General features: G+C 44.5%; 1 protein-coding gene across 5 annotated transcripts in view; it reads right to left on the bottom strand.

Moving 5' to 3' along the window:
* Positions 1 to 452: 452 nt before the first annotated feature.
* The window catches only part of Asb13 (ankyrin repeat and SOCS box containing 13), a 31,582-nt gene continuing 9,189 nt past the window's right edge, over positions 453 to 22,845 (bottom strand). Inside the window, exons 1-7 of one of the 5 annotated variants that reach the window (XM_016008490.3) lie at positions 19,436 to 19,597; positions 12,073 to 12,260; positions 10,745 to 10,895; positions 8,637 to 8,771; positions 3,530 to 3,721; positions 2,318 to 2,456; positions 453 to 951 (exon numbers count right to left, since the gene is read on the bottom strand). In XM_016008490.3, the coding sequence (XP_015863976.1) occupies positions 2,329 to 2,456; positions 3,530 to 3,721; positions 8,637 to 8,771; positions 10,745 to 10,895; positions 12,073 to 12,260; positions 19,436 to 19,478 (837 nt within the window). In that variant the 5' untranslated portion in view covers positions 19,479 to 19,597 and the 3' untranslated portion in view covers positions 453 to 951; positions 2,318 to 2,328. Of the gene's footprint in view, positions 2,457 to 3,529; positions 3,722 to 8,636; positions 8,772 to 10,744; positions 10,896 to 12,072; positions 12,261 to 19,435; positions 19,600 to 22,845 lie in introns of those variants that run through there. The other 4 variants (XR_001580069.3, XM_042278173.2, XM_016008492.3 and 1 more) reach the window with 4 other exon arrangements.

Raw genomic sequence — 22,845 nt, 5'->3', positions numbered from 1 at the left:
CAGCCCCACAAAAACCTACCAAGATAATGGATCTCATTTCCTCACTTAGAGTAAAGAAATCCGTCAGTGGTTGGTTAGGATCATCTTAGTGATCCAAGCCTGACCTGTTACCGCAACTGAGACAAGTCAGGCTCAGAGAAGCAAAGAAACTTTTTTATCATCACAGTTCTGTGTAATAGTGGACAAGGAGCCAGGCGTGATGACATGTGCCTTTAACCCCAGCACTTGGAAGGCAGAGGCAGGTGAGTCTCTGTTGAGTTTGAGGCCAGCCTGGTCTACGTAGGATGGCCAGAGTTACACAGTGAGGCCCTGTCTTGAAAAAAGAAAGAGTGGTCAAGGACCCAAAATGCTAGTTATCAGGTCCCTGGGACAGGGAGTGGCCTTACTCCACTTTCATAGGATGAAGCCCATCTTAGCATATCTGTCCTTGAAAATAAGACACAAGGACAGACTTCATTCAACCACTTTTATTGGGTAATAATGGTGAAGAAACCTTATTCTATACCAAAAGATAAACTGGATGGAGCTGCTGTTGGGTTTTATTGCTAGAGGCAAGATTCTGTTACAAAGATGAGAGAGGCAGAATCCAATGCCCTTTTAAAGTCATTGTTATTACTATTACATGCAGAAACATGGATTTATTTAAAACTTGTACCTAAGACTATAACTGAAAGAAACCGGCTTTTCTTGGTATAGAATGACTAGTTCTTGGTATAGAATTCTCTAGTTCTCCCTGTTGTATTATTGTATTATTAAGATATAGAATGTTAATCAGGAAAATTCAGTCTGAATGCAAGACTTAATGTTTCACCCATAATATAGGACTCATTTTTATTACTATAGGAAGCGATTGTGCCCACTTTCCTTTCCTGCCTTGGCTGATGAATCTCGTTCCCATCTGATTCAAGTCTTGCACTGATGTCTTACGCATGACAGATATTCCAGAAGCATCTGCAAGAAAAATGAATTCATGGGTGCTGAGGTGTTGCCATTGTACTTTACTAGTTTTGTAGCTTCAAGGAATTAAAAGGGTGGGTGAAGTCTCCATTTGGCAAATAGAGAAACAAATGAAAAACAATTCCAAGTCTTCAAACAGCTAGGCATGGTGGTGCAAGACTTTAATCACAGCACTCAGGGGGCAAAGGCAGGTGGATCTCTATGAGTTCAAGGCCAACCTGATCCACATAGCAAGTTTCAGGCCAGCCATAGTCAAATGGTGAGACCCTGTCTCAAAAAAAGTCTTCTAACAGCCCTTTACAATGGAAATGGCTATCTGTGGGAATACATGCCACCAGGCCTTCATATTACCTATTATTTTTATTGTCTGCATGGCTCTTTACAAATCTTGTTACAACATATATATATGCATATATAGAGAGATATATACATATACTATATATATATTCTAAAGATTTTTCAACATAAACTTTTTAAAAAATTTCATTTTTAATTATGTCTCTGTCTCTGTCTCTCTGTCTCTCTGTCTCTCTGTCTCTGTGTGTGTGTGTGTGTGTGTGTGTGTGTGTGTGTGTGTGTGTGTGTGTGAATACTTGAGGAGGCCGGAAGAGGGTGTCGGATCCCCTGGAGCTGAAGTAATAGGTCACTGTGAGCTGCCTGATGTGGATGCTGGGAACTGAACTCTGGTCCTGAGCTATCTCTCTAGTTCCCAACATAAACTTTTTAAAAAGAGTTGGGTCCTAATATTGGAGACAATTATTCCAAGAAACACTGCTAGATGGAGGGATACAAAGACTGAACCTTCCCCACTCTGATCTGTAAAGCCCCTGAGTGATATACCTGGGTGCAGGCAGACCTTGGAAAGTGCAGGCTGCTGCCCCAGAAAAACTGTCCGAGTGGCAAGATGTCAGCAGAATGGTCATCCTAGGCCACAAAGTCAGGTGCTTAGAAGCTGATGCTTCTGTGGCATGCACCCAGATATAGGAAAATCAACATCAGTGTCCTGAGTCCCCAGTATTCCCTGTGCACCTTGAACTGTCTGTCTTGAGTGCCTTAGAGGGAGGTCAGTGACAAGAGGAAACCTGGAGAACTGAGCCCAGCCTAGAATGACAACATTAGTTCCAGAAGACTAGCAAGGGTTACATCCACAACTGTGATGTCAGACACTGGCCACCTGGTGCTTCAGAGATCTTCTCCAGGGTTCAGAAGACATCAAAAAGGACAGCCAAAAAGAACATGGAGGAGCGTCAATCTATCTACAGCAACAATAGTGTTTCAGAGAAAGAGACAGAACTCTTTAGGGCCCAAGGCTAGGCACAGCAAGGTAATAGCCAGGCAAGTCACAAGCCTTTCCAGCCACCTGCTTGCAGCTCAATTGTAGGAAAGGTAGTCGATGAGCCGTGGAGGGATGTTTAACTTGGCGACTTTCTCTAGCCCTCGAACGCCAGTGGCCTTCCTCAAGCTCACCCTGCAGAGCTGGGAGAGGGTAAGAGGTGTCTCTGGAAAGAAAGATCAAGGAAATTCATCAGGATAATTTCTAGAAGAAGCACATCCTGTGGTCTAATGAGTGCTAAGGCAGAACCAAAAGAGCCTCCCTTTCCCCCTAGAATTAGAATGGATCCTGTGTCATCTCTGGAAGGTCAGATAGCCAGGGACCCGAGGAATGAAGCCAGGGAATAAGGTTCTGGTGGTATCCACAGGGATCCATTTGTGGGGTTGGGTCTTTCAAGACAGGGGTCTCTTGTTTTGTTGGAGGGATTGTTGGTTTGTCTTGCTACTTACTATTTGGCAAAGAGACTTATCAGCAAACAACTAATTTGTGGCTAAGAGGCTCACTTGTCACAAATGAGGCTGAGTAAGGGGTTTATGCCAGGGAAAGAGCTAGCAGCCTGTTCATGCTACTACAGGCTTCCTTCCTCCGTGGGGTCACATGCCACAGGAATACAGCAAGAGCTGGTGCTTCAGGACAAAACAGTCCTTAGAGACAGAAGTACCCCTAGTACACCCTAGTGACCAAGGACAGGAGCTCAGGACTTGATTCAAAGAGGTCAGCACAAATTCAAGGAGAACTAGCAAACTGGGGGCCCAATTTGAATGATGGTGATTCCTGGCAGCCTGAGTATATTGGCTGGGTTTGTGTCAACTTGACACAAGCCAGAGTCATCAGAGAGGAAGGAGCCTCAGTTGAGGAAATGCCTTCATGAGATCCAGCTATAAGGCATTTCCTTAATTACTGGGCAGTGAGGGAGGGCTCAGTACATGGTGGGTGGTGCCATCCCTGGGCTGGTGGCCTTGGCTTCTATAAGAAAGCAGGTTGAGCCAGCCCAGGGAAGCAAGCCAGTGAGCAGCTCCCCTCCATGGCCTCTGCATCATCTCTTGCCTCCAGGATCCTGCCCTGTTTGAGTTTCTCTCCTGACTTCTTTGGATGATGAACAGCAATATAGAAGTAGAAGCCAAATAAACCTTTTGCTCCCCCAACTTGCTTTTTGGTCCTGGTATTCCGTCACAGCAATGGAAACCCTAACTAAGACACTGGGATATGGGAATATTTGCACAACAGAGCCTGGCTCACTTTCATAGTATTCAAAGCACTTGGCTGGGGCGCTGCTGCTCCACGTGTAGTCCGAGGGCTTCTTCCCCCGGTTGTCCCGGGCGTAGATGTTGCCTCCAAACTCTATGAGCATCTCGATGAGGTCAACGTTCTTTACCTTGGCCGCATGATGAAGGGCAGTCTCATGAAGTTTTGCTGCGTTCACATTGGCCCCTGGGGGGCCAGAGCAGAGAATGTCTGTCACCAAAGGGAGAACATGGAACCAAGAGGAAGACCAACCTACACATCACCCTTTGGCAGAACACAAAACAATCCCCGCCCAGACAACAAAATCAGGACAGACTCTACTGTACCTTCTCAAAATCCAATAGTAATAATTATTTTTCCTTATGAAAGTGAGGGCAGCAATAATATATATATTACCCCCCAAAAAAGCAAAATAAAAGACTTCTTATGGGCCAAATGTCTGTTCTAAGGTGCCCTATAGTATGTCCTCATAGGTCCCTAGATTTCTAGAGGCTGATCCTGAGTCACCCAAATGCTGCAGCCTATACTTGGACACAGACACACCAATGGACACAGCTGCTCTACAATGGGCACCATGAACTCAAAAAGTAACAGGTTGGATGAAAGAATGAATATTCCTTAAATATATTCTTTTATACACTTGGAGAGATAGAGGGGAAACAGATAATGTGCTTGAAGGTTAGCTGTGAACTAAGCTGGGGCATACAGAAAGATTCAAAGATTTAGTAAGAAAATATAGCATTTTAAAATACATTAAAAAATAAAGACTTAGGCTCACAAGATGGCTCAGCACAAGCCTGGAAAATGAACTCAATCCCCAGAACCCACAAAAAGCGAGAAGGAAAGAACCAACTCTACAAAGCTGTTCTCTGATCACACGAATGTGCTATGGCATGCATACCTGAACTCATGCATATAATCACAATAAATAAAAATTTAAGGTAAATGTTTAAAAGTTAAATTTTTTTTATTACAAATGGTCTCTGTGAAATGTCCTCCTTAACACATAGCAATCACAGGTTCTATATAATGGATTTTAGAAGGCCTCAGAATTTGTTTAGAAGATGTTAACTTCTTTGAAGTCTCCTCCTGAACCAGTAAAGAATTAATAGATAACAATTAATTGGAAAGGATAAAATTATTTTAAAGAAACCAAGCAAATATCTTAGCATCAATAAATTCCCCAAATTAGCCGGGCGGTGGTGGCGCACACCTGTAATCCCAGCACTCGGAAGGCAGAGGCAGGCGGATCTCTGCGAGTTCGAGGCCAGCCTGATCTACAGAGCTAGTCCAGGACAGGCTCCAAAGCAACAGAGAAACCCTGTCTCGAAAAACCAAAAAAAAAAAAAAAATTCCCCAAATTACAGTTTCAAACCACGGTGGTAAAACCACGGCTATGCCAGCAACATGCCACTGTTTTAATGAGCATTTTCTGAGCTATTTCTGCTACTCGAAACATTGTTGGAAAAGCCCAGCTTTCTGCTTTAAAATGTGTGTGTTTACTCCTCTGGAATTATGAGCTGTACTCATTACAATGAGCACGGTGTGATCCTGAAACACTCTCCACTCCTCCTGGGATGGAGAAAGCTCAGGTCAGGAGGACTGCCTGCTGACTCCCTGAAGGAGAAGGTTTGAATCACCACAGGAATTACAAAATGGAATGAAAAGGAAGTCAAGGAAAACTTGCCCTGCAATCCGATCACTCTCTTACCTCAGACGGTTTTCTTTTAATACTTGCTTATAGGAGTAAATAATTTTTAGACTGTTGCAATCATCATGCAAAAATAAATTTTAATGCTAGATACACAATTTGTAATGAAAGCTAAATTGTAAAGATCACAGAATCTAAAATCCAAGTGGCTTTCTCATATTGATTCTTACAATATTCTTGCCAACCAGGAAGGAATGTGATTATCTCAATTTTAACAATGGAGAAAAAGACACAAGGAAGCAAAACACCCTCAAGGTCGGAGAGAAAGAGGAAGCAGGAAAGAGCTGGAACATACACCCCTCCTTCCTTGCTGTTTGCTACCTTGGCTCCTGAGATAAGGCCTTGGACCATGAGTGACTCTTTCAAAGTGGCCTTCCCAAAGTCAACAATAAAGTTTTTCCATAATGTGTGCTTGGCATCATTTGATTGGTTAGAAAGGAAGGAGCAGGGCTGGAGAGACAGCTCAGCGGCTAAGAGCACTGGCTGCTCTTCCAGAGGACCGGGGTTCAGTTCCCAGATTCCCAGCACCCACATGGCAACTCACAACTGTTTGTAACTCCAGTTCCAGGGGGTCTGACACCCTGACACCGGTGAACATAAAATAAAAAGTTAAATTAAAGAACAAAAACACGGAAAGAAAGGAAGGAGGGTAAAGGAAGGAAGCCGACTGGAAACACCAGACCAAGTCTGTGCACAGGAATATGCATGGGTTCAAGTTAGGGCTCAATGGAAGCAGAATGTGAGATATGACCAACACAGGGAAATTTTCATTAGAAGGCTGGAGCAGGAACAGAAGGAGAGGGAGGGAAGGATGTCAGAAGGGTGTGACTTTGAGGCACAGTGGCCAAGTGGTGGGAGGTGGTAAAGCACCTTCTAGGCATTAACTGTCAATTTCATGCTTCAGAAAAAGGGGTCAAAGCTAGCTCATTACCAAAATCCTAACTTCAAAACAAAATAGGATTAATGTGATTTGGAGGAAAAGAGAAACCAGTGAAATGAGGCTCACCCCAACACACCCTAGCACACAGCTGAGAACAGCCACAATCCTGGGACCTCAGCACGAATGACTCAATACACAGTCACATGGGCTTTGCCAAGGAGATGGAAGTGCAAATAATCCTTAACTATCCAGTTCTGGACGCTTCCAGAAGAGTTAAATATTTACTGTTAGTGATCAGATGAAAAATTACGTAACTGTAATAACTGGACTCTGATCCTCACCAGTTCTCTTCCTCTGGAAACAGAATCTAGTTCCTTAACTCAGCCTCTCTACAAAAAGAAAAGGAGCAACCGCCTCTGTTCACCTGCACAGTCCAGTAAGACCACTCCATATATAGCTCAGCACCTCCAGCAGAGCCAGGACCTCTGATGTCACTGCAGAAGCAGCTACTGTATGTTTTCTGGAGATGTAGAATGGGGCTCTCCTTGGGATCTCCAACAGGCCTATGACACGGCCTCCGAAGTATAAAATCTCATTGCTTATGTAAGATTCCATGTGTGAGTACCTAGGACTATGCTATCTCACTCTGCTTCTACAGAGGTTGGAAATTCTTTACAATGAGAAAGTAGTTCAAAGGGAAAAAATTTAAAAGACAATCCTGTGGAGGGAGCCCATGAGAAATTAAAGTGGCTTCTGGTCTACCTCTTCCTGACTCCTCCTGTCTTCAGTTCCTGTTTGGATCAGGGCTCAGGACCCTCTTTTCTGCTTTTCTGGTACATTCTGCCCAGACTGCATCTTTTCTTAATGCTTAATTGCCTCCATGGAGAAAGGAGATGCCCCCGGCCCGAAATTCTACTCATCCTCAATTTCCTGGATATATAGAAATTTCCCTTTAAAAACTATTGGGAATTGGGGTGTGGTGAGTGGACAGACCTACCCTCAGCTCCGGGATGGGCTCTGATTGGTACAATCCCTTTCCTTCTACCATAGTAATTGGTTCAAGTCACCCAATCAAAATTTGACAAATCTGGACTAGAGGGTTCAGGTTTGAACACAAGGCCTCATTTAAGTCAATGGAGCATTGGGGGAGGTACGCTAGTGACCCAGAGAGGGAGACTCTTCACTCTTCTGAAAAAGCTAAGAGAGAGCCTTAAAATGTAAAGGGCTGAAGGGCTGAGAGAGGCTGTTCTCACAACTGCCTGTAACTCCAGCTCCAGGGATTTGATGCCTTCTTCTGGCCTCTGCAGGCACTCACATACATGTGTCTCTCCCTCCTTCTCTCTCTCTCTCTCTCTCTCTCTCTCTCTCTCTCTCTCTCTCTCTCTCTCTCTCTCTCTCTCACACACACACACACACACACACACACACACAGCTTGTATCAGCTGCATCCATTTATCCACTACCATAGCAAATAGCTAACACTAAGAAAAGCAGATTTCAAATTCAACGGCATAATGACACTTGAACCATGAGATCAAAATGACTATACTTCTGCTACACTTCTCACATTTTGTCACATGAACCAAAAACGACCTTCATTGTTCACCCAGTTGTAATTGGCTTCTTCATTCCAACAGCCATCTAGGTGCGGTTGGATTCTGTATTCGTGGAGTCAACCAGCCAAAGATTTAAGTATTCAGAAAAACAAAAAGACTTCATCTATCCCAAACATGTGTAGACCTTCTGTTCACTTTGGGAATCTCTCTGCAGGGAACTTTTTCAAACACCCACCACAAGCCAGATTATACGTGCTCCATTCTCCTATGTGCCGCCAACCCCATTTCCCATTATACCTCTGACTCAGATTCAGACAGAAAACCTCATCAGGCAGACATTCTGGACAGCTGCCTGTGTTCACTAAAAATAACCATTCACGGGCCTGAGGGGATAGCTCATCAAGCAGGAGTACTTGCTGTGCAAACAAGAGGACCTGAGTTCAAATCTCCAGGCCCCGTATAAAAAGCACGGCTCTGTGGCCTGTGACCATGTTCTGGGAGGGGTAGAGAGAGGAGGATCACTGAGGCTTGCTGGCTGCCAGCCTATCTTGAAATTCAGTGAGACCCTGTCTAAAGGGAGTAAGGCAGAGCAGAGAGTGGTAGAGCAGGACATCTGATATCCCCCTCTGGTGCACGTACAACACACACACACACACACACACACACACACACACACACACACACACATAATAAAGTAGTCACATGCATTTACTAAGTGTTGACTGTATACCAGACATTGCAGAAACATTATTGAGAATATTCCCAACACCTGGAAAAATAGGTTTTCTTTTTCTAGTTCTATAGATACAGAGGCTAAGGCACAAGGTCTCTCCGAGGAGTAGGAGAACCAATTTCAAGCCCTTTCCTGTCTGTCCACTACCCAGACCTCTGCTAGCAAAGCGCAGGTAAGTCATCCACTCAGGTGAATACTAGTTTGGGTAAACAGCAGCATACCTGCATTGAGTAACACTTTGACACAGTCCAAATGCTCTCGTGCACAGGCAACATGTAGAGGGGTCCCGAAGTGGCAATCGTGAGCTTCCAGATTGGCCCCAACGTCAATAAGAAGCCTCACACATTCAGAACTCCCTTAAAAGAAATGGAGAAAGATGGAAATGTTCATGAATACGTATACTGGAGATGGTAACCAGAACAAACAGCAGCTGAAAAGCTGGTCCTGCAAGGAACAGAGGGTAAGCAGCCTATATTTCTGTGGAGGCCCACAAAGGTTTCCTAGTGAGATCTGAGCTTGCTTTACCCAGCAGAGCTGCATTAGAGGATTGCTTGACCATGTCCATGGTTTCTAGGTGACTGGATGATCTGCACTTAGCTGTGCTGTGGAAGGTCTTTTGCCCCACCCCTTGGCATTCCTATAAATAGCCCTTTAGAAGAGACAGGAGGGGGCACGTGGATAAGGATCTAGGCTCTCCTGAGGCTATCCTGTGTTTCTGTTTCTCTCCCCTCTATCCTTCTGTCTATATATCTCTTATCCCTCTCCTCAAGAGTACCCTGGGGTAAAATGTGGGAACCAGTCTCCCAGCTGGTCCCCCACGTACGTCAACATACAAAGTGGTTGGTAATTCTGCATGGCCCTAGAAGAATACAAAGACATCTCTCCCCTCAGGAGTTCACTTGGTAGTAAAAGGAATGGGTCACAGCCGCTTCCCTGCTGAGTACAGAAGACATGGAAACCACTTGGACACAGGGATCAAAGACTATCCTGATCCTCATCTCCAAGTTCCTGGGGAACATCCAGGCTATAGAAAACACACATAGCTGCTGGCATCCTGCCAATCTCTTTTCTCTGGCACCTCTTTGGGCCTCTTCCTGTTCCTCCTGTCTTCAGAGCCAGTTTGGATGGGGGGGGGGGCGTTTCTCTCCTTTCCAAGAAGATTCTGCCACAGACTCCATCTTCTCTTTCTTTCTTTCTTTCTTTCTTTCTTTCTTTCTTTCTTTCTTTCTTTCTTTCTTTCTTTCTTTCTTTCTTTCTTTCTTTTTTTTTTGCTTTTGTTTTTGTTTGTTTGTTGTTGCTGCTGTGTGTTTTTTTTTTTTTTTTTTTTTTTAGACAGGGTTTTTCTGTGTAGCCTTGGCTGTCCTGGAGCTCACTCTGTAGACCCTGCCTCTGCCTCCTGAGTGCCAGGATTAAAGGCATGTGCCACCACCGCCGGGCATCCATCTTCCCATATCACTTAATTACCTTCTTATTGCTGATAGCTACCCAGTAACCATCCCCATCCCTAAAACCTACACCTACTGCTAGCCATGCTCATCTTAACATTACAACCAGCACAAAGTCAGTCCCTTTCCCAGAGGTCCCTGCTCCTAGATAAATTCTTTGCAGTCAGTGCCATTGTTCCCAGCTTAGCCTGAGTCACTTCTTATCTCATTTTTGCACCTTTCCCTCAGATCAAATCCTACTTGCTATTGGGTGGGCAAGGAGTTAGATGGGAGGTAACCACGTACATCTTAGCAGCTGTGTCTCCTGATGGTCAAGTATCCCATGTGGAGAGGCATCATCGAAGCTTCAGTTAGGTTGTTCCCAGTGTATCAGTAATGAAGGCACCGAGGCCTTTCCCCACACATGCACGTTAATGAAGGGTCCACATCCCCAAGCCTGACATCATTAATACCGCTGGCATTGAGGTTTTTGACATACACCTCTCCTTTTGTGGGGTTTGTTTTCTTATAGTATCAGAAATACTCTAAGAAATACCTACTCTAAAGTGGAAAGTCTGGTCCACTATAATGTAGGAGGAGAATATGCTCCCTACCTTACAAATGTTCATAAAAACTTCTTTATGACCCATAACTCAGAATTCTGTGGGCTGCTCACACCTTGCAATAGCCCATTCCAATCTTTCCATGGAGTGTTTGTTTTGCTTAGCTTTGATAAATATACTTCTGCTTAAACTATGTTTCTTGACTGAATTCTTTTCTTCAAGAAGACAAGAACCGAGAGATCCTACTGGTCCCTCCCCGCATCCGTACAGGCCACCAGCCTCCTTTGTGCTCTAAGTGCTTCATCCCGGGCCATTTCAATGGTCCCTGACACATAGACTCACCACTCATGCAGGCCTCGTGGAGCGGGGATGCTGTGTACAAAGGCGGGTTGACCTTCGCCCCATAGGACAGCAAGAGCTTCACACACTCGATGCTGCCTGAGGCACAGGCATCGCAGAGGGGGGTGCTGCCATCAATGTTGCGGGCATCCACCTCAAACAACAGAAGAAACCAACGTCAAAGGGTGAAGTGAATGAATGTGATGAAGCTTGTAATCTTCATACTGATTCATCTTCGCAAAGGCGATGTCTTAAAATGACCAGTTTGCCACTATGCGCCAAGCCAGGCAAGGGAGTTCAAAGCGAAAGACACGTGGACTGGAGGCAGGAATGCGCAGGAGTCTCTTAAGTCTAGAAGTCCCTCACTGAAGGTTTGGCCCTCCCTCCCAGGGCAGGATAAAACCCAGCCTCACCCTCACTACCACCCCAGGCAAATAATAAACATAGGGCAGAAAGGAGAAGCTGAGGTTGCAAGCTGGAGAAATGGGTATCAAGATGGGTTTTAACTCAAGCTTTGGCTACAAAAAAAAATAAAAGTGCTCCATACTGCTTAGCATGCCTCATCTTGTGTGACAAATCACAGGCCAAGAAGAAGGCAGCTCCCTGGGCAGGGAAAACACACTTAGAATTTATCTAAGTTTGGCTTCTACGTGGTTACACACTGAAAACTGTGAAACTTGGTCAATTCCAAGCTTTGGGGATGAGTAAACAGTGCGTTGCCTTCGCTCTGCTCTCATCTGGTGAGCTCCGAGACCAGAGCCTGATATTCTTTATAAGCACCAGCACAGGGGATGGTGCAGATCCTGACAGCTCCGCTAAGCAGGCAGACAGCCTGCAGAATGGAAACCACCGGCAGCTAAAACTAACTGTGCTGTGAACTACGCATGCGGCGAAGGCAGCCAGGTCAGAAGTTTGTTCTTTTACTTTCGTTCCCTGGCCCTAAGCCAGTTGTTTTACCAGCACCTCACTTGGGTAACTTGGAATCCAGAATTCTGTTGGTTGAACCTACGCAGCAACTGTTCAGCCCAAGCCCAACTGCTCCCAGAGAGTCTGTGCCTGGTCCATGGCTGCCCTGCTCTTCCCTGACCATCTCAGAGCAGAGTGATACTAAACCACTTTGAAAAAAACTGCCCCATCCATAAACACTTCCCTGCTCTGGTCCACAGCAACCATCCCACCTCCTCCCATGGCTTTCAGCAACCTAGAGCACCCTGTCTATCCATGTTTGCATGAGCTTAGAGTCTTTTCTTCTCTCTAGTGCTCTCCTGAGCCTGGCCCACCCACTCCCACAGCTGCAACTAGGTAGCTGTCAGTCCCATGTGGTCACCCACCTGGGCACCAGCTGCCAGCAGCAGCTGCACACACTGGGCCTGGCCCTGCAGACTGGCCGCATGAAGGGGTGTGATGGAGTCCACGGTGACCTGATTAACACATGCCCCACTCTCAATCAGCTGCTGAAGCTGTAGGCTCTCGCCCCGCTGAGCTGCCTCATGCACAGGGGTGCGCTCCACCCAGAAACCTGCAGAGGAAACAGAATGCTTACTAAGACCCTCCTACTTCCATCAGAACAAACGAATACACATGAGGCTCCAGGGCCCACTGGCAGCCAAGACACCATATGTGACCATGCAATTGGTCCCAGTGCTCCTATTAAAATCTATAAGCAGGGCTGGAGAGATGGCTCAGCAGTTAAGAGCACATACTACTCTTCCAGAGGAGCCAGGTTTAATTCCCATCACCCACATGGCAGCTCACAACTGTCTGTAACTCTAGTTCCCAGGGATCCAACATCCTCACACAGATATATGTATGCAGGCAAGACATGAATGCACATAAAAAATAATAATAAATTAAAAAAAGAAAGTTCCATAAGCAATCTCAACTAGCTAGGGTGCAGAGTTCAAAGTCCTTGCCAGGTCATGTAAGGATGTTTGTGCTATGGATCTGGCTGACACTATGATCCCATTTCCCACCCCTCGTCCTATATAGACACAGCTATAGCTTACTGCTGTGCCTAACAGTTCCACACATGTACCTCTCTGTATACTGTACCTTACCAAGAGGGATGTGCCTCATTAAGTAGCAATATACAGTTTGAGGAAATAGTGAGAAGTAGCTAGTTAACAATTTAAAGTCAATGTGAGAGAGGAAAACCCTAAAGCAAGAGAAGTTGCATGCAACTTTAAAAAGAAGAGGACCACAAGGGAAGCCTTAGGTTTGTATTGGGGTGGTGAGAGGGAGAAGAAGAGGAGGAGGAGGAGGAGGAGGAGGAGGAGGAGGAGGAGGAGGAGGAAAGGGGGAGGGGAAGGAAGAGGAGAGAGAGGGGAGGGGGGAGAGGGGAGGGAGGGGAGAAGATGGGAGGGGAGGGGAAAGACCACCAGGACCAGAAGAGGCCCTGAGGTGGAGCCATGGCATCACGTGCAGGTCCTGCCATGTACCCTTCATTCATGGCATATCTACAAGGGATCAGCACACTCCACTTCCGTGCACAAAGATGTGTAAGACGCAATAGGCAGCTCCTAGTTAGGGATAAGGTGAATGCAGAAACAATTCCAAACACCACAATAATGACGATGGGAGAGTGCTTCCAGAGATAGGAATTCAGAAGCACAAATCTCCCAGACACCCAGGCAAGGGCTTGGAAGCATCACAGAGGAAGACAAGCTGTGACTGCACAGGTCAAGCTTTGCTTGTTCATCTCTGTGTTCCCAGCACCCAGTATGCATGTTGCTTGTATGATGGAAGGTTGGATGAATGGATGGAATGGCCTCAGTGAATTTTCATTGTATAAAATACACAATTTGAAAAAAACAATCTAACTTTATTTCTTTATATGACCTGTCTTTAGAGGAAATGCAATTGCTGGTAACCACATTTTCCAGTAAACAAATACCAACTACAATAGTCTTAGCAGCAACATGAAGGACAGAAATCAGAAGCAGCAAATGTGACAGTCAAAAGTAGAAGTGGAGGAAGCAGAGGAGGAGCAGGAGGAGGAGGAAAGGGGAGAGATTCCAGTCCATCAAAGAATACAATCAACAGAGGTAAAAAACAATGCACAGAATGAAAGGAAATATTTGCAAATTATATATCTGATAAGAGATTAATATCAAAAATATATAAAGGACTTCTACAATTCAACAACATCAAAAAGTTCAAGTTTAAAATGAGCAAAGGGTTTTAACAGACATTTATTTGAAGAAGACATACAAATGGCCAATAAACATATGAAAAGATTGTCAACATCACTAATCATAAAGAAATGCAAACCCATATCACAATGAGATGCTACTTCTTACTTATTTGTTGTATAGCAGTTTTTTTTTTCTGAGATAAAACATTCAATCCTAGCCGGGTGTTGATGGTGCATGCCTTTAATCCCAACACTTGGGAGGCAGAGGCAGGTGGATCTTTGTGAGTTCGAGGCCAGCCTAGTCTCCAAAGTGAGTTCCAGGAAAGGCACAAAGCTGCACAGAGAAACCCTGTCTTGAAAAACCATAAAAAACAAAAAACAAAAAATTCAATCCTAGAGGGAAGCTCATTGAGACTCTTGATATTCTGGATATTCTAAGTTAAAGTAAAACATTCCATTCTGCAAGAAATCTTCTTAAAACCCAGAAAGCAAACAACTCAATAGCATCAGGAAGTTCCTGAAACTGACCAGATTCACAAGGTCTCTCAGTATCCGGACATACATAAATAGTAAGAACTGGTAACAGACACTCAAACAAGGCAAGCCTAGAAGAGGCTCAGACCAACTGAGCTGCCTGAAAAGGACACTCTCCAGTGTGGAGCCACAGTTGTGCAGTAAACTCCAGGTTTCCAGCTTTTGTGCACCATCATCCATGCTGCATTTGGTAATGCAGCTGTCTTTGAGTTATCTCTGATCCTGTAAGTAACCCCTCAACTATACTCTTATAAGTAAACCCAACAAACTCACCCATACTCTTGCAATTCAACACAACAAAGATAGATATAATACAAGTGTTTAGCAAGAGATGAGTGGATAAGCAAAATGTGGTATACACACATAACTTTACATAAGAAGAAAATATAGCCGGACGGTGGTGGCGCACACCTTTAATCCCAGCACTAGGGAGGCAGAGGCAGGCAGATCTCTGTGAGTTCAAGGCCAGCGTGGTCTACAAAGTGAGTTTCAGGAAAGGCACAAAATTACACAGAGAAACCCTGTCTCGAAAAACCAAAAAGAAAAAAGAAAATATGAACACATGCTATATGAATAACCTTGAAAACACTGTGTTAAGTGAAATATGTCAGTCACAAAAGGTCATATGCTATCTGATTCCATTCGCACAAAGTACCTAAAGGAAACACAACTGTAGGGAGAGAAAGCACCATAATGGAACTGAGGAAGGTGGAGAGTTATTTTCTAATAGGTGTATGGAGTCAGTTTTGCATGATAAAAAGAGTTCTGTAGGTGAGAGATGGTGATTGTTGTGCTTAATATGCAATGTACTTAATGCCACTGAACTCTACATCTGAAAAGATTAAGATGGTAACTTTTTGTTATATGCTCTTTACCACAATCCAAATGTTTAGAAGGGAGTTGGAGAGCTGGATCAACTATTAAGAACACTGGCTGCTCTTTCAGGAGGCCCACGCTCAATTCCTAGCACCTCCATGGTGGTTCATAACCGTAACTCCAGCCCTGGAGGATCCAATACCCTCTTCTGGCCCCTGACAGCACTAAATACATGAGGTACAGAAACATATGCAGATCAAACATCAATACACATACAATAAAAATAAAATGTTTAAAAATGTATTTAAGAGTAACTATATTAGTTACTTTTCTCATTACTATGTCAAAACACCTGACAAATGCAACGTGAGGCAAGAGGAGTTTATTTTGGCTCAGGGGAAGAGATAAAAGCCACCACAGTGGGAAAGAAAAAGCAGCAGAGCATGAGGCAGTTCACACATTGTGTTCACAGTCAGGAAGCAGAGAGAGATGGATGCTGGTGCTCAGCTCTCTTTCTCCTTTTTTCTTTTCTATTCCATCCAGGACGCCAGCCCATGGATGGGAGCCCCCCCCCCCCCCCCCCCCCCCCGCATTCCTTTGGGACTTAGTTGTACCTCTCCGGAAAGGCTCACAGAAACACCCAGAGGTGTATCTCCCAGGTTATTCCAAGTCCAATTAAGCCGACAAGAAATATTAGCCCTTACAGAAACAAAAGGCCTGAGAAGAACCTGAGGATGGAAAGAGCTGCCACCAGCTCCCTGACATCAGCAAAAGACAGCTTTATAGCAGGCAGGGGCACTAGTCGCGGAGGGTACATCTGACACTCCTGACCACGGGAGAGCTCCTCTGGGGTTACAAATTAGGGAGGACTAAGGCATTCTCTTCATAAAAACCAGCAGCAAGCACCAGGAAGGACAACAAAAAAAAGTAAGGGGAAGGACAGCTCGTGGGTGAGAACCGTAAATCCGTTCCTGAAGATTGAGTGCAGGAAACACAGTCAGCTGGGAAACTGGCTGGTCAGGCTTCACGACAGGATGGTCCAACTCAGAGCTAAGACCCAGTTCTGATAAAGAGCCTCATTCCTGAATCTCAGCATTGTATCCTGAGGGTAGTGTTGCGATGGATATCTGAGACCATGCACTGTTTCGGGAAGCTCCCTCTAGGACTGGAGCCCCATCTCCAATCCTTGCTATATAATTGGTCTCCCATACCCAGCTTGCTCCCATCTCCCTTCCTCCTCATGTAGCCAAATAATAAGTTAGTTGGTCATTTGGGACCTGATCACAGCCTTTCAGTGACTTCTGTTTTCTTTTGGAAGTCAAGAAATTTTTACTTTTAAAATTTGAGCTGGCCAGGCAGTGGTGAAGGCACATGCCTTTGATCTCAGCACTCGGGAAGCAAAGGCAGGCTGATCTCTGTGGGTTCAAGGCCAGCCTGTTCTACAGAGCGAGTTCCAGGACAGCTAGGGCTACACAGAGAAACCTTGTCTCAAAAAAAAAAAAAAAAAAAAAAAAAAAAAAAAAATTGAGCTGCTCTTGTGTTCAAGGTATTTCTCAGCCATGTCTTTTTAAAAGTTTTAATTATGAATCTCCAAAATATTCTTTGACAAAAAAACATAATGTAAGTGACATGCAATGTGACACACTCAGTGTTTAAAAAAAAAAAAGGAAAATAATCCCAATCTGTAATTTTTCAAAAGCATACAATGGGGTAAAAAAAAAAAAAAAAATGTTTGCCTCCATAAAGGGGCTAGGGAGTTGCAACTTGAAAAGACTAGGGAAAAGAAAGTAAAAGAGAAAGTGAAAGTGAAAACAGATTGCCTAAGTGGTGACAGAGCCAGGGAACCCAGACCTTCATCCTTTCCTTCCTGGCTTTCTTTCCTTCATCACTCACCCTGCTGTTAGCCACCTAAGACATTAATACACAAGGGCACTTTCCCTTCATCCCCAAGCCCCAGCTGCCCCAGAACATGCAGAGCAAGATGAACCCGGGGCTTCATGGCACAGAGCCCTGCACTCTCACTCTGTCTTCTCTGGTTTTTATTTTTGGTAGGAGTCTGAGCTGGCCTTGAACTCACAACCCTACTGTCTGAGCAGCTGAGATTACAAGTGCGCACCTCCATGTCTGGCTTATCTTCTCCATTTCTGTTGAAGAACTTAGGAAAAGGTTTTCATTTGAAATCAGCAGCCTTAGTTTTCTCGTGAAGGACATAACTTTTCACAGGGCCACGTTATGGAGAGAAGATAAGGATGCATGCTGTTTTGCTCATTGAAGGTGGGTTTATTACTATTATTTCCTTTGAAGCCCTTTTTTAGTCTCAGGGTTTGTTTGTTTCTTGCTTGTTTGTCAACAACTTCTTTTTGAATTCCTACTTTAGGATAAGTTCTCCATTCCAACCCTTCAAAGTATCACTCTAAGCCTTGAAAAACACCCCGAATTCTTGCTAAGACTGGTGGTCACAGAAAAAAGAATGAAGCTGTGGGGTTCCCAATGATACATGGAAGATCTTTTCTGTCCCTTCTCTCCAAAGCCTCATTAAATTGAGAGAGGGGGAATCCATCTACATAAGCAAACAAAAACAATCTAAAAAGTGGTATGGATAAGTATTTTGGTTACAATACAGCAGGAATATAGAATTACAGGTCAGAATGTTACACAGGTAAAATTCCTATGGTGGCCTCCACTTTTGCTGGACAGTAATACTGTTTTGATCTAACACATTCAGTTTTTTTCATTTAGACCAGAAATACAAATATCCACAAGCCATATATTTGGAGAAGCATATTAAATTTTTTAAATGACAATCTCAAAAATATCCAGGACAATAGAGGTGCAAGCTAGCATGCCTTTAACCCCAGCATTTGGGAAGCAGAGGCAGGTGGATCTTTGTGTTCAAGGCCAGTCTGGTCTCTAGAGTGAGTTCCGGGACAGAGAAACCCTGTCTCACAAAGAAAAAAAAATCCAAGAACCCCAACAAGCATGCACCCACTAATTGAGAATATGATTTTCTTCTCTACAAGCTATGCAGAAAATATACTTGGGAGTGATGTTTTTAAATATTTATTTATTTAGAAGCAAGGTCTTACTATATAGCCTAGGTTGGCCTGGAACTCATGCCCCTAGTTCCTCTGCTTTCCAAGGGGTAGGATTACAGGTGACTGCCACCATGCCTGGCTCTGATGCCATGCTATCCTCTACCTGAACAAAATAAAATGTATGCTTAACAGGCTTCCGTGGTTAGCCATCCATTGCATATTCACTTGAATCAAATACTGACTACGCTATCAGGGTCAAAGTCTTGGACCAGCCTAGGGTGCCAAGAAAAACAGGTGTTCATTAAACGGTCTTTGATCATTGTGAAGGTGTTTGTTTTGCAAAAATCAATTAAAATATTTATCTGCTTTGTTATGACTGCAATTTCCTACTCAGCTAAATTAACTCAAGATTTTTTATTTCGTTTTACCTTACTGTTTTTACTCCTGTAAAAATGCTGGGGCAGGGTGGACGTTTTGGTTTGTTTAGCTTTGTTGTTATTTTGTTTTCTTTCCAAGCTTTCACAATACACTTTCATTTATCATATTATTACTTTGTAAGCAGGAAAAAATTTACTTCTCCAAAGAATGCTCCTTCGCCTTCAAATCCACTTCATTCTAAGGCTGCCCTAAAGGTAGAGAACACTTCTTGAGCGACAGGCATGTCCCAGTGTTGGGCCGTGTCCTCATTCTGGAGCAGCTGGAGTATAGGTAGGATGCTGTGACCCTGCACGCACACTGCACCAAGCGCCCGGAAGGTGGTGCAGCACCCGCAGTGGGCTCCTGCTGAGGCTGCCAACCAGTGTGCCCAGTGCACACACACTTCCCAGGTTCTGCCACTGAACTGGGCAACGACCCGCGTGATCCCCAAAGTGTGCGGTGATCGGGTGAACTGGCAATTCTGAATCCCACACCTGGTACAACACAGGGATAACCAGCCCCGCAGTGCACAGGACTGGAATAAGATGACAGACATTAAACTCCGATCTGAGATGCTCAGGATCACCCGGACCCTGCTTGAATCTCTACATCCCACCCCACCAAGTCGGAGAGGGGAGTGCTGCCCATCTCCGGGATAAAGGCTATCTATGAGCTTACTCTGTCCCTAAGAGCTGATCTCCTGGTCCTGGTTCCAGCCCCTATGTGGTGCCCTTGGCTTCTGCGGCGCGAACCACGTACCCACATCTCCCAGAAAGCAGCCGTCCCCGGCGCGCGGCTCCATGCGGCTTGCTGGCTGGGGGCCCCTGCCTACCGGCCTTGTGATTCCGGGCGCTGGGACCTGAGCCCGGACTTAAGCCAGGACCAAGCCAGGACCTGAGCCGGGACCTACCCCCGAGCGCAGGCCGCTGGGCGTGGCCTAACTGCTTTCGTAGCCACCTCTGGGAGTTGTAGTTTCTGTTGATTCGAAGCGCGCAACCCGTGCGTCCCATTCCGCTGTCACCACCAAAGGTGTGCATACTTGCACAAGCAGACTGGCGTGCAAAATGTGCGCCCGTGTTGACACGTTACACGTGTGAATACGTGTCCATTAACAAGTCCTGTGTTTAGACGAAAAGCCCGGATACCTGTGTCTGTCTGTAAAAGATGTGTCCGTATGTAAAATGTTTGGTTCCTAAAACGCGTACCCACTTGGAAAATGTGCCTAGCTGCCAAAACTGGCTTCCTATAGTTTACACCGATCCTGCTGAGCAAAGTATCCTGACATTCAAGCCTTTAAAAAGAGCCTTCCAGCCGGGCGGTGGTGGCGCACGCCTTTAATCCCAGCACTCGGGAGGCAGAGCCAGGCGGATCGCTGTGAGTTCGAGGCCAGCCTGGGCTACCAAGTGAGCTCCAGGAAAGGCGCAAAGCTACACAGAGAAACCCTGTCTCGAAAAACCAAAAAAAAAAAAAAAAAAAAAAAAAAAAAAAAAAAAAAAAAAAAAAAAAAAAAAGAGCCTTCCAGTGGAGCTAGTGATCAAAATGCCTGATTCTTTTCAAAATAAATAATAACTTTCAAATAGTTGAAGTTCATTGACGAAAAACTTTTCTTGGTGGACAGTTTTAATCTGGTGTCTCGCTAACCATTTTAGCAGAAGGAAGCTGCAGTGCCATGAGCAGCCAGGCAGAAATGAGAAACCGGTCTTCCCCAGGCGTTCCAAGTCAACCGGTAAGTGAACTGTATTATGCTTCATTATGATTTTCTTTCCTTTTCTTTTTTCAGAAGACTTAATCTTATCAAAGTTAACTGCAACCTCTTGGAATATTCTCTCACTTTAACCTATATTGAGCCTCGGTATAGAAATACATTCTGACTTGAACACAAAAACGTCAGAATTGTTGGAAACAGCACTAGAAGTCATCCTCTGAGGTAAGAACGCTTGGATGACCCTAAACTTTATATGCATGTTGGACCACAGGTGCTGCATTTATTTAGGAGGCATTGGATGCTATCAGTTGAAGATCCAAACTCCTGGGGAAGCCTTGGAATAAAATTCCAAGCCTTTTAGTAATATGTGTTTACTACATGCTTTTGGCCATTTGTCTATCAAATTTTGACTCTTGTAGTTGTTTTATTCTTTGTATGATGTGTATGTGAGTTCATATGTGAGTGGCGACATGTATGTGCCAGTCAGAGGATACCCCATCAGTCCTCGCCTTCCACTTTGTTTCAGACAGGGTCACCTGTTCACCCCTGCAAATGTCAGGTCTGTGAGCTTCCACAGAGCCTCCTGCCTCCTCTTCCTCTCATCTAGGTACAGGAGTACTGGGATTATGAATGACTGGCTACACCACTCAGCTTTTACTTGAGTTCTGAGGATCCAAACTCAGGTCCTCACAGATGGTGCAGCCAAGCGCATTACCCCCTGAGCCATCTCCTCAGCTCTTCTGCATGTTTTCTTGCAAGTTTTCTGCATTTTTAAACAGATGTAATGGGCTTTGGGGGGGGGGGTCTTTTAGCTTTGTTTTGGCTTTGTTTGGTTTTGGATTTGTTTTTTTAGTTTTTGGAGACAGGATTTCTCTGTGTAACAGCCTTAGCTGTCCTGGAACTCTCTTTGTAGACCAGGCTGGCCTCAAACTCACAGAGATCCACCTGCCTCTGCCTCCTGAGTGCTGGGATTAAAGGCGTGCGCCACCATACCCAGCCGTAATAGGCTTTTATTTTATTATTTTGACATATTTGCTGTGGAATTCTGTATTCCTTGTCAGTGTGATATGTCTGCATGTTCGTATTTTCTTCAACATTTCTTCCCTGACAAGTATTCTGCAGATCTGAGTATATGCCACACAGAGCATATATGAATATATACATGTATGTATACAAGTTTTATACTAATGCTTGCTACATGTTTCTTAAGTAATCATTTGCTTATTAATTGCTTGTGGTGTTTTTCCTCCATTCTGATGGCTGACTTCAGTATTTATTGCAGAAACCCTCCCTCTTTTTTTTTTTTTGTTTTGTTTTGTTTTGTTTTGTTTTTCGAGACAGGGTCTCTCTGTGTAGCTTTGAGCCTTTCCTGGAACTCACTTGGTAGCCCAGGCTGGCCTCAAACTCACAGAGATCCACCTGGCTCTGCCTCCCGAGTGCTGGGACTAAAGGCGTGTGCCACCACTGCCCCGCTTTTTTTTTTTTTTTTTTTTTTTTTTTTGGTTTTTCAAGACAGGGTTTCTCTGTGTAACAGCCCTGGAACTCCCTTTTTGTAGACCAGGCTGGCCTCAAACTCACAGAGATCCGCCCACCTCTGCTTCCCTAGTGGTGGGATTAAAGGTGGGCAGCATCACACCTGGTGAAGAATTAATTCCTATATCTGACCAGTGGAAGGGAAAAATTAGTATAACCGCTTTGACAAAGCTGAGTCAGATTGGTTCCCTTCTGGGAAAGCTTCAGGATCCAATTTCTCTTCCACTCCATAGCTTTAAGTCCTTCTTTTATCAGCACTGTGGCTTCTTGCTGTCAGAAAAGAAAAGAGTGACTTGAAAGCTAGCATCTGATTGATCATTTATTCAACAAGTTCTTTCAGAAGGACCACTCAGAATGGGACAGTTCTCAAGTCTAATGTACTGGTAAATACCCATTGGTCACCATTGACAGGAACATTTCTCAGAGGTAAAGGTAAGAAATGTGGTTTTAGCCAGGCACATGCCTTTAATTCCAGCACTCGGGAGGCAGAGGCAGAGGCAGGCAGATCTCTGTGAGTTTGAGGCCAGCCTGGTCTACAGAACAAGTTCCAGGACAATCTCTAAAGCTACACAGAGAAACCCTGTCTCAAAAAAAGAAAAAAAGAAAGAAAAGAAAAAAGGAAGGAAGGAAGGAAGGAAGGAAGGAAGGAAGGAAGGAAGGAAGGAAGGAAGGAAGGAAGGAAGGAAGGAAGAAAAAATGTGGTTTTAAGAAGAAGTTGTATTTCATTCCACCTGCCAGGGAAGGTAGGTATTAGCAGGTTTTAGGCAAATGAGAATGTATTGTATCTTTTTAATGATCAAAGAATTACCTTATTGAACTTTTCCTCTGTAAAAACGGAAACACCTATCACTCAGGCATTAATGTAAGATCATAAATTCTCAAGCTGGGTGTTGGTGGCTCATGCCTTTAATCTCAGCACTTGGAAGGCAGA

Source organism: Peromyscus maniculatus, chromosome 5, assembly GCF_049852395.1.
Source record: "Peromyscus maniculatus bairdii isolate BWxNUB_F1_BW_parent chromosome 5, HU_Pman_BW_mat_3.1, whole genome shotgun sequence".
Classification (NCBI taxonomy): domain Eukaryota; kingdom Metazoa; phylum Chordata; class Mammalia; order Rodentia; family Cricetidae; genus Peromyscus; species Peromyscus maniculatus.
This window is presented reverse-complemented; position numbering and strand designations above follow the sequence as displayed.